The 12,119-nt window shown below is 49.0% G+C and overlaps 1 protein-coding gene across 1 annotated transcript; it reads left to right on the top strand.

Annotated features, from left to right (window-relative positions):
* Positions 1–5,300: 5,300 nt before the first annotated feature.
* CCIN (calicin) lies at positions 5,301–8,223 on the top strand. The gene has a single exon (XM_007524087.2). The coding sequence runs from the start codon at positions 6,386–6,388 to the stop codon at positions 8,150–8,152; it is 1,767 nt and encodes a 588-aa protein (XP_007524149.1). The 5' UTR covers positions 5,301–6,385; the 3' UTR covers positions 8,153–8,223.
* The last annotated feature ends 3,896 nt before the right edge of the window (positions 8,224–12,119 follow it).

Genomic DNA, 12,119 nt, shown 5'->3' with positions numbered 1-12,119 from the left:
GATGAGTGGCTGAGAAAGCTGTGGTATATATACACAATGGAATACTATGCAGCTATGAAGAACAATGAACCCACCTTCTCTGACCCATCTTGGACAGAGCTAGAAGGAATTATGTTAAGTGAACTAAGTCAGAAAGATAAAGATGAGTATGGGATGATCCCACTCATCAACAGAAGCTGACTTAGAAGATCTGAAAGGGAAACTAAAAGCAGGACCTGATCAAATTGTAAGTAGGGCACCAAAGTAAAAACCCAGTGGTGAGGGGTAGACATGTAGCTTCCTGGGCCAGTGGGGGGTGGGAGTGGGCGGGAGGGATGGGTCACAGTCCTTTGGTGGTGGGAATGGTGTTTATGTACACTCCTAGCAAAATGTAGACATATAAATCAGTAGTTAATTAATATGAAAGGGGGAAATCAATTGTATGTCTCAAAGTTTCTCAAAACACAAACTGAATCTTTTTAATATATAGGCTATGTATTTGATATACAGACTCTCTCAAAAGCCTAGACCAAGTAGATTAGAAGCTTCCAATAGCACAGCTATATACAAGATACTGGGTACTGTACAGCAAAACATAACAAAGGGACTTTACAAAGTTAACCCAATTAACAAATAATGTGATGATAATATTAACTATTGATTGTCTTTTTGAACCCTAAGACAGCAGGAACCTCACATCTTTACTATAGAGCCCCTACTTCCCCCAGTCCTGGAACCCTTGGATAGGGCCCACTTTCCCGTATACATCTCCCAATCCAAACCAAATAATATTGCATCCGCCGATCACAACCTAACCAAAGCAACGATTGCCATCTCAACATGCTTCACCTCAGACTGTATCCAGAGACTTCACGTGTGGAATGACAACCCTTCAGCTTCATTACTCGGGTGAGATCTTTCCGTTAATAGTACACTCTAATTTCATCTCAGGTAGTTCACTTTCTAACAAAGTCCCATAACCTAGATATACACCAGTTTCTGTGAGAGAGAGCTTATGTGCACACGTATCCATAAACTACTGCAAAATATATACCTGAAAGCAGGATTACACTAGAGTTTGCAGTGAGTACCTCCCTAACACTTCCTCTCCACTATTCCAAGCTTGGGATCCATGATTGCTCAACAAATTGTTTGGCTTCATATGTTAACTCTCTTTTCAATCACCAGGTTCCAGATGCCACCAGGATGCTGGCTAGGCTTCCCTGGATTGAAGACCCCACCAATGTGTCCTGGAGCTCAGCTTCCCCAGAGACACACCCTACTAGGGAAAGATAGAGGCAGACTGGGGGTATGGACCGACCAGTCAACGCCCATGTTCAGCGGGGAAGCAACTACAGAAGCCAGACCTTCTACCTTCTGCAACCCACAACGACCCTGGGTCCATGCTCCCAGAGGGATAGAGAATGGGAAAGCTACCATGGGAGGGAGTGGGTTATGGGGATCGGGTGGTGGGAATTGTGTGGAGTTGTACCCCTCCTACCTTATGCTTTTGTTCACTAATCCTTTCTTAAATAAAAAATTAAAAAAAAAAAAAAGAAAAGCGACTCCTGAACTTTCTAGTTTATTATTATTGTTGTTGCTATTGTTATTTACTTATTGTTGGGTAGAAACAGAGAGAAATTGAGAAGGGATGGGGAGATAGAGAGGGTGAGAGACAGCGAGACACCTGCAGCCCTGCTTCATCACTCATGAAGCTTTCCCCCTGTAGGTGGGGACCAGAGGCTTGAACCAGGGTCCTTTCATACTGTAATGTGAGTGTTTAACCAGGTGCACCACTGCCCAGTCTCCCCAACGTTCTAGGTCTAAGCCAAATGTGTGCACTTTCAAAGCACATTCCTTCCTTTTTAAAGATCATTTATTCATTTATTTTACCACAGTACAGATCAGATCTGGCTTACGGTGGTATGAGGGATCAAACCTGGGACTTCAGAGCTTCAGGCATGAAAGTCTCTGCATAACCATTATGTTATCTACCCTCACCCAAGATTTTTATTTATTAACATGTCGGGGTCTCTGGCGGGGTGATCTCCAGGGGAAAGGTAATGGACTGGTTCTTTCTGGCTCACGACAGGGGTGACACGAAGTAAAAGACACCAGGGAACTCTTCAGCATGCTCAGAACTCAGAACTCGTTTATTAGCAAGGTGGACATGAGTTAAATAGAAAAACAAACGAAGGGAATATTACTGAAATATGTCAGAAATTACAGGTTTCTTAACGGTCGGCATGCCCCTAAGCTAGGGGGCTGGTATGACAGGAATTGATGAGATACAAGACAGTTATTCTCCATGACGCAAGCAACTTAATTATCCAAAGGTATTTGAGAGAAGCATAGGGGTTAAACCCGTAGGGTGAGACAGAGAGAAGATGGATATCAAAAGGCCATATAGTTTGGAATTTCTCTTGTCCGGGGTCTGAGGTGTGTGATGAAGTGTGTGATAAGGTGTGTTCTTCTGTGATCAGAAGGTGACTTTGAATAAGTGAATTTGCGGCCATGTGGCCTGCAGTTAATGGAGGGAAGTATTGGGGTTTCTGTGGGCCTGAGAGTCGAGAAGGAAAGAACTAAGTCTGAGTTTCCCCCTTATGCTCACCTCAGTTGAGAGAGACTTACCAAGAGGTTATCTTCTCAGACCTCCATCCAAGGACGGGGGTGGTTCTCCCTAAGCTCTATCAGGCTCACACATAGTCCAAACATTAACACATTAAAACAAGATACATATGGAGAGAGAGACGGAGAAAGAAGACCAGAGCATCACTCTGGCAGGTGGAATACCAGGGATTGAACGTAAGACTTTATGCTTCCAAGTTCAATGTCACTCACTGTACCACCCCTTGGGCCCCACCCCTCAATTTTCATAAGGTTTCCCAGCAAGTTGGTCTATCATTTGATGGTCCTCAGAAGGTAGAATTATTAGAGTTTCCTCCCCTAGGGTGTTTCTATGAACAGAAAATGATAAACTCACTGGGTAGGAAGCCGAGGATGGAGGGATTAAAGAGCTCTGGCTAAGAGCCTTGTCCGAGTCCTTTTTCTAGCCACAACGTGCAGCTGTCATGAGCAACAGAAACTCCATGACCAGTCAATGAACTTCCTGGTGGTTCCTGGAGACACCGTCCGTCCACACAACACACAACCAGGTGGTGGAGACGGGCACTCAGCCAGCCTCTCTCGGCTGGAGTCTGTGTCCTTACTTGGCTGGAGAAAGCAACAAGCTGCCTCAAGGGAGTTTTCCAGGCTGAAGAAATGCCAGACAACAAAGCTAGCTGAGTAGGTGGGCATGTATGCATCAATTTCACTTCCCTAAGAGATTTCTTAGAGATGAGAAGCCCCGCTGGTTCAGTAAGAGCAGAGGATGCATCCAACTGCCAGTTCCCCTTCTGTCCCAGAGGTAGGAGACGGGCCTCGTCTGTGTGCCATGTGCCGTGTGCTGAGCTGAGCAAGCCCCTTCCCTCTCAGGGCCCCGATTTGCCTGGCTGTGCACGGTCTGCACATGGAGTTTGATCTACTGAATCATCTTAGGTCTCCAGGATACCCCAGAATTTTCCTTCTAATTTTGTTTGGGGTTTTTTTGGTTTGTTTGTTTTTGTTTTTTGTCATCAACAGGGCTTCACCACTCCAAACTGAGTTCTAAGTTCTGACTTTTTTTTTTTTCCCCACTCACAGGCCCAATTTACTTGGATGGAAGTATCTGCTGAGAGACCTTCCTGCAATTGCAAAGGGGGCACAGCCCGTTCCTCCTGCCCCTAAGGTGGAAGGATGTGTGGGGCAGGGGGCTGGCTAGGACCTCACCCTTGCTGCTGGCAGTGTTTTCTGCCAGGTGAACTGTCTCCAGGCCTGAAAACAAAAATTAGTTTAAATGACCAAGGTGAAGAGCAAACTAAGGCCTGGAATAGGTGAAAGGAGCGGGAGGGAGGCCAGGGAATAAACTGAGAATCTGTTAGGGCAGGAAAGAGTTAGAAGGCTCACATTCCCTGGAGTCCCAGGGACTAAGTGTGGCAGTGAGATTTCCTGGCAGGGACACTAAGGACACTGTGAGTCAGGAGTGAGGAAGCCTGGGCCTGAAGTCCAAGATGCAGGTGAGCCCTTGTCCTTTCTGACTCTCTGCAGAGCCAGTGCCTGCACCAGGAACCCCTTCCTGGGACTACTCCCTCACACACACGAAGCTGGCCCTGTGAGATCACAGGACTCCCATTTCCCCGCAGAAACTACACACCCTACACCCTCCAGTGGGGTGCTCCAGCTGGCCCTTGTTTGCTCCTTAGTGCGGGCACCCCGGTACCCCATCCTCTTGGAACTAGGGGATGCTGGTGGACATCCAAACTGGCCCAATTTACAAAGCATTAATCCCACCCCCTTCCAGACTGGGTGGGCCAGAGTCTGAGACTGTCCTCTCTGGCTACCTGGGGCTCAGTGCAGTACCCCACATCTGTAAAGTGGGAGCATGTATGTGTTTGTGGTGCCTGGAGGAGATCTGGGGTCACAGTGCAAGGACAAGTGCTCAGCCTCTTCACAAGCCACCAGCAGGCAGAATCTGAGCCTGGACTCGCCTTCCCCCAGATAGACGCCCTCGCCACGACTCTCTGGCGCCCCCGCGTGGCCGGAGGGGACCTTCAGCGCCAACGCGAAGAACTCCCGCTTTCCAGACTCCCCAGCCACCTGGAGAGGGGACCTACAAGCCAGGACCAGAAAGCAAGAATATCAGCGCTGGTCCAACTGCTGTGGCGTTAATTAATGGCAGTTAGCATTTACCGGAGTTTGCTTAACAGTCACGGTGTTTTTTATTTGTCTCATTCATTCATGTATTCATTTATGAGAGCTACAGAGAGAGAGAGAGAGAGAGAGATGCCAGGCCACCGCTCGGCTCTGGTTTACGGTGGTGCTGGGAATCGAACCTGAGACCTCAGAGCCTCAGACATGAAAGTCTTTTTGCCCGATGATCAGGTTGTCTCCCTAGCCCACTCAGCGTCTTATTTACACTCTGCATAATCTTTGAAGTGGGTGTTGTCCTCATCCCACAAATAAGGAAACTGAGGTTTCGGAGACTACCAACAGCTTGTCCAAATTCATGATGGATAAAGAAAGTGGACGCACCACAGCGCCTGACTTCTTGCCCCTAGAGATTCAGAAATGGAAAAACTCTCCTAGTTTGCCCAAGAACTGAAATATTTAAGGTTTTAACGCCCCTCTCATCCTTCAGGGTGTGGCCAGTTTCACTGTCCCTGCTCCTGTGACCCCCCCCTCCCTCTCTATATTTATTTTTGCAATGGTGGTCCTCCCGCATGGACAACTGTGTTGCTCTTAGGTGACTTTATCATCCTTATCATTTCAGAGAGAGACAGAAAGACAGGGAGCATGACCATAGTACCATGATGCTCCCGTGTGGCGTCTGGGGCATGATAAGGCATGTGCTTTAGGGGGTGGGCTCTCCTGGCATAGGCACAGAGCACTGAAGCCAAGTGACAGAGCTATTCCTCTCTGGTGTCCAGGAGCCATGACAGAAGAAGGTTCTGGGAATCGGAACTGTTGTGTCATTCGGAACTTTCTAGAATGGTAGAAAGAGTCTTACACAAAGTTTGGGTTCTAGACCCTGTTCGGATTCCAACTGGTTATGCAATTGATAAATCCCTCCTTTTCTCTGGACCTCAGTTTCCCCTCCTTCTAGAAAGCCCTTTCTCCCACCCCCCAGGTTAGCTTTAATTCTCCCTACACAACACCCACCCAAGTTGGCTCTGGTTGGTTTTTTGAATATTTTGTTTTGTTTGCCTCCAGGATTAGCACTGGGGCTCAGTGCCAGCACTTCAAATCCACTGCTCCTGGTGGCCATTTTTTTCCCATATTATTGACTAGAACAAAGAGAATTTGAGAGAGGAGGGGAGACAGAGAGAGAGAGAAAGACAGACACCTGCAGACCTGCTTCACTGTTTGTGAAGTGACCCTCTACAGGTGGGGAGCCGGATCCTTGAGCAGGTCATTGTGTTTTAGACTTAACTGGGCACGCCACCCCCTCCCAAATTGGCTCTAGTTCCAGAAGCAGCTTTGAACTGAAGTAGAAAGGTCTTGCTCATGAGAGTCGCACCCTTTTTTTGAGTTTCTCTCTGAAAGCTGGGGCGTAAACACAAGTCCCCAGGAGAGGATCTGGCCTTGACAAGTTGTAAGTCACCAGAGGGGAAGGTGATTCTGGGCCTCTGAGTGAGGCCTGGAGTGGGGGAGGGGCAGCATCCATTGTGATGACCTCATCTGCTCTGTGACATCATCCTCTCTCTTAACCCCCCACTCCTCCCTGATCAACTGCTCTGCAAACAACCATCAATCTGAATCCCAAAGACCTGCGAAAGTCTGTCCTCCAGTACCTGCTCCCCACCGTCTGCCTCAGCCAGCAAGACGCACCATGAAACTGGAATTCACAGAGAAAAACTACAACAGCTTCGTGCTGCAGAACCTGAACAAACAGAGGAAACGAAAGGAGTACTGGGACATGGCCCTGACTGTGGACCACCACGTCTTCTTTGCACACCGCAATGTGCTGGCCGCCGTCTCCCCGCTGGTGAAAAGCCTCATCTCCAACAACGACATGAAGACCACCGACGAGCTCTTCATCACCATCGACCCCAACTACCTGAGCCCAGCCACCGTGGACCAGCTTCTGGACTACTTCTACAGCGGCAAGGTGGTGATCTCCGAGCAGAATGTGGAGGAGCTGCTCCGGGGGGCCCAGTACTTCAACACACCCCGCCTTCGAATCCACTGCAACGACTTCCTCATCAAGTCCATCCGCCGCGCCAACTGCCTGCGTTACCTCTTCCTGGCCGAGTTGTTCGAGCTCAAAGAGGTGTCGGACTTGGCCTACTCGGGCATCCGAGACAACTTCCACTACTGGGCCAGCCCCGAGGGCTCCATGCACTTCATGCGCTGCCCGCCTGTCATCTTTGGCCGCCTGCTCCGAGATGAGAACTTGCACGTCCTCAACGAGGACCAGGCCCTCAGCGCCCTCATCAGCTGGGTGTACTTCCGGAAGGACGAACGGGAGAAGTACTTCAAGAAGTTCTTCAACTACATCAACCTGAACGCCGTCTCCAACAAGACACTGGTGTTTGCCAGCAACAAGCTGATGGGCATGGAGAACAGCTCGGCGCACGCCACCCTGATCGAGAGCGTCCTCATGGACCGCAAGCAGGAGCGGCCCACCAGCCTGCTGAACTATCAGCGCAAGGGGGCCCTGCTCGACTCGGTGGTCATCCTGGGCGGTCAGAAGGCCCACGGCAAGTTCAACGACGGGGTGTTCGCTTACATCATCCAGGAGAACCTGTGGATCAAGCTCTCCGAGATGCCCTACCGCGCGGCCGCACTCAGCGCCACCTCCGTCGGCCGCTACATCTACATCTCGGGGGGCACCACCGAGCAGATTTCAGGGTTGAAGACGGCTTGGCGATATGACATGGATGACAACTCCTGGACCAAACTGCCCGACCTGCCCATTGGGCTCGTCTTCCACACGATGGTGACCTGCGGGGGGACCGTGTACTCAGTGGGTGGGAGCATCGCCCCCCGGCGCTACGTCTCCAACATCTACCGCTACGACGAGCGCAAGGAGGCCTGGTGCCTGGCCGGGAAGATGAGCATCCCGATGGACGGCACGGCCGTCATCACCAAGGGGGACCGCAACCTGTACATTGTCACCGGGCGCTGCCTGGTGAAGGGTTACATCTCCCGGGTGGGCGTGGTGGACTGCTTTGACACCAACACCGGTGACGTGGTCCAGTGCATCACCTTCCCCATCGAGTTCAACCACCGGCCGCTGCTCTCCTTCCACCAGGACAACATCCTGTGCGTGCACAGTCACCGGCAGAGCGTGGAGATCAACCTGCAGAAGATCAAGGCCAACAAGACGACCGCCTCCGTGCCCCTCCTGCCCAACAACTGTCCCCTAGATGTGTCCCACGCCATCTGCGCCGTTGGGGACGGCAAGGTGTTTGTCTGCGGAGGCGTCACCACAGCCAGTGATGTCCAGACCAAGGACTATACCATCAACCCAAACGCGTACTTGCTGGACCAGAAGACGGGCGAGTGGAAGACCCTGGCCCCCCCACCAGAAGCTCTGGACTGCCCTGCCTGCTGTCTAGCCAAGCTACCATGCAAGATTCTTCAAAGGGTTTAAACAACTTTTTAAGTGGGAGAATAAGTAAATGCATTATTATTCAAAATTTAATGAGAGAGAGAAAGAGAGGAGACTGGCCTGAGTCTTTCTTTCTTTTTCTTTCTTTTTCTCTTCCTCTCTCTCTCTTATTCACTCTGACCCTGGAGTGTAGAGCTTCCTGGGTGAAGGGGTGGAAATGGAGGGCCAAGTAAAGGTTGGAGCAGAGTCGTCGGAGGGGGACAGATCAAGGTGTCTCCCAGGTCTTAACCTCCAGTGGGTGGAGATACAGAGCAATTCTGTCACCGAAGGGTGCCAGCAGAGGTTGGGATGGTGTCCCTGGTGGGTGGGCGGGCTTGAAGCATTTCCCCAGCACTATTTGGGATCATGGAAGGCCCCCTGTTCTAAACCTCTAGGGCCACCTTGCGGGCAGTTGCTAAACAGAGTGGTTAAAGCATGCACTTAGGGGGCCAGGCAGTGGTGCATCTGGTTGAGCTCAGATGTTACCAAGCAGGGACATGAGTTCAAGTCCTCATTCCCCACCTGCAGGGAGGGCTACTTTCCAAGTGGTGAAGCAAGTCTACCTTTCTCTCTCCCTCGCGGTCTCCCTCTCCCCTCTTAATTTCTGTCCTATCAAATAAAATAGGAAAAAAGTGAAAAGCATGGCCACGGGGAGTGGTGGGTATGGAGGGCAGCACTTGGGCCCAACTATGATCCTGCTAGTAATAATTGTTTATTATTATTTTAAGAAAAGCGAGTACTTCAAGTTGATCAGGTCAGGCTGCTCCAGTACCCACTTGCCTGGAATCTGCCCAGAAGGCAGAGGGGGACCATCTAGCCCAGGTGCAGGTGGAGGGAGGAAGTGGTGTGGACAAGACTTGGGGACAGGGGCAGAGTGCCCGAGGGGAGATAGGTGTGCTGGACCGGAGTACTGGCCCTTGCAGCTACGGTGTGTTTTATGTCTTATTCCTGGGGAAACCATGATGGGCGTGGTCAGCATTTCCATTAAGCAAGACTCATTGAAGACGTTCTCCAGAAATACAAGGTCTGAGAGACTGCAGGTGGAAGAAAGGCCATTAAAGGGGAAAAGAACCCTGGGGGACTGGGCGATGATGCACCTGGTTGAGTGCACACATTATCATGCACAAGGTCCCAGGTTCAAGCCCCTGGTCCCCACCTGCAGGGGGAAAGCTTCATGAATGGTGAAGCAGGGCTGTAGGTGTCTCTCTCCCTATCTACCTCTCCCCTCTCGATTTCTCTCTGTCTCTAGCCAATAAATAAATTAAGTAATTAAAAAAAGAAACCTGAGGGGCTGGGTGGTAGCTCACCCAGTTGAGTGCACACATTATCACACACAAGGACTGGGGCTCAGGCCCTCACTCCCCATCAGCAAGAGGGACACTTCATGAGTGATGGAACAGGTCTGCAGGTGTCTTATCTTTCTTTCTTCCTCTATATCTTCCCCCTCCCCTCTCAAGTACTCTCTGTCCCAGCCCTCCTTCCAGTACAGTAAACAATGAAGTTAACAACACTCTTTACCTAGTAGCTATGTAATGTCAATAATTATGACTAGTGTCGTGTTCCCCTTGTGCACTGTAACGTGTGTGCTTAAGCAGTTGCGCCACTGCCTGGCCCCGTGTTGTGTCCCCCTGTCATCCCATTTTAACTCCCCAAACCCTCAGTTAAAAAAGAAATTGGAGCTGGGTGGTGACACACCTGGTTAAGCACGTGAATTACCATACACAAGGACCCAGACTGGAACCCCTGCTCCCCACCTGCAGAGGGGAGGCATCACGAATAGTGAAGCCATGTAGATATATGTCTCTCTGTTTCTCTCCCTAACTTCCCCCTTCCTTCTCAACTCTCAATCCTATCAAATAAAAGGAGGAGGAGGGAGGCCACTGGGAGAAGTACAGGCACTGAGCCCCAACAACAACCCTCATGGCAATAAAAGTAATAATTTTTTTAAAAGATTAAAAAAAATCTGAGTCCCCTTTGCAGGGAAGCTAGGGGATAAGTCAAGACAGCAGGATGGTGTCCTAGGCCATCACTTTACATCATAGTCCTGGGTAGATTATCTAACACACTCCCTTAGTGTCCTGATCTGTAAAAAGGGGATAATAAATTGAGTGAGTTAATGTGGTCAAATGCCTGGAAAGTCCCTGAAATTTAGTGCTTTGAAGAAACACATTATTTTATTCCAAACATCTGCTTGCCATGCTTTTATTGAAGTAGTATTGACCTTACAAATTAGGGGTAAAAATGATATTTTTTTCTGAGATAGTGATTTAGTAATGATTTATAAGATTATCAGATAATAGGGGTATAATTCCACACCACTTGCAGCACCAGAATTCTGCATGTTCACCACCACCCCCAACACAACCACCATAATTTCCCCACAGTCTTAGATAATGTGTTTCTTCAAAGCACTAAATTTCAGGGACTTTCCAGGCTTTTTTTTTTTTTTTTTTTTTTTTTTACTGCATAGTACTCCATGGAGTTTATGTCCCATAACTTCTTCATCCAGTTCTCCGTCAGTGTGCGTTTGGTGGTTTCCATATTTTGGCTATTGTGAATAATGCAGCTATGAGCATGTTAGGGATACAGTTTTACCTTTCTTACTGATGTGTGATGCCACACCACGGGCCACCAGCCAAGTGCTGCTATCTGTCCACCCAAGTCAGTTGGGCCCCTCTGCCCTTCCAAACTCCTCCCCTTCCCAACTTAGTGGCTTTGATTCTGCTGTCACAGTCCAAGGGCTTGGTTTTTATTTTATTTATTTGTAAAATGGAAATACTGACAAGACCATAGGATAAGAGGGGTACAGTTCCCACCACCAGAGCTCCATATCCCATCCCCTCCCCTGATAGCTTTCCTATTCTTTATCCCTCTGGGAGCATGGACCCAGGGTCATTATGGGGTGCAGAAGGTGGAAGGTCTGGCTTCTGTAATTGCTTCCCTGATGAACATGGGCATTGACAGGTCGACCCATACTCCCAGTCTGCCTCTCTCTTTCCCTAGTGGGGCAGGGGCCTGGGGCAATGGGGCTCTAGGACACATTACTGGGGTTGTCTGCCCAGGGAAGGCTGGTTGGCATCATGGTAGCATCTGGAACCTGGTAGTTGAAAAAAGAGTTAACATATAAAACCATACAAATTGTTGACTATTCATGAACCTAAAGGCTGGAATACTGCAGATGAAGATCAGGGGTCTCTGTTTTGGAAATAGCTAGTAGGTCTATTTTAGGTATATTCCAAATGGCCCATGACTTTATTAGTTTTGCCTGATCCTGACATCTGATATGCAGGTGGACCCAAGTTATTGTCTGGGGAGATGATGTCATGGCTGGAAAAAGGGCCAGAAAGCTGGATAAGGGAAGAGAGTAGCTCCCAAATATGGGGAAAGTTTTTTATTATTGACTGTAAACCCCATCGATTTGATCTGGCGCCATAGTCAGCACAGGAGCCTATGTAACCTCTGCATCCCTGTAGGTCTGAACTCGAATTCTGTGGTCATGAGTAGGAACATTTGTTTTTGTTTGACTTTATCTCTTCCCTTTCTTAATTATTTTTTTTTTACTGTTTATTATTGGATAGAGACAGAAGTTGACAGGGAGAGGTAGAAAGGGAAAGCGGCAGAGAGACACCTGCAGCCCTGCTTCACCACGTGTGAAGCTTTCCCCTGCAGGTGGGGACCAGGGGCTTGAACCTGGGTCCTTGTGCAATATAGTGTGTGCATTTAACCAGGTGCATCATCATCTGGTTCCTTTCTCTTTGTTTCTTTATATCCTACATGTAAGTGAGGTCATTCGGTATTTGTCCGTCTCCTGAGTTATTTCACTTGACATGATCCTCCCTTCCAGGTTACCCACACTGTAGCAAAGGGCAACATTTCATCTTTTCTCATAGCTGAATAGTATTCCATAATGTAGATATAGCAAGATTTAAAAAAAATAAATCTTTTATATTTTTATTCCTGGAGCTCTGCT

This window comes from Erinaceus europaeus, chromosome 10, assembly GCF_950295315.1.
Source record: "Erinaceus europaeus chromosome 10, mEriEur2.1, whole genome shotgun sequence".
Lineage (NCBI taxonomy): Eukaryota > Metazoa > Chordata > Mammalia > Eulipotyphla > Erinaceidae > Erinaceus > Erinaceus europaeus.
The sequence above is the reverse complement of the archived record's forward strand: the minus strand, read 5'-3'. Positions and strand labels throughout refer to the sequence as shown.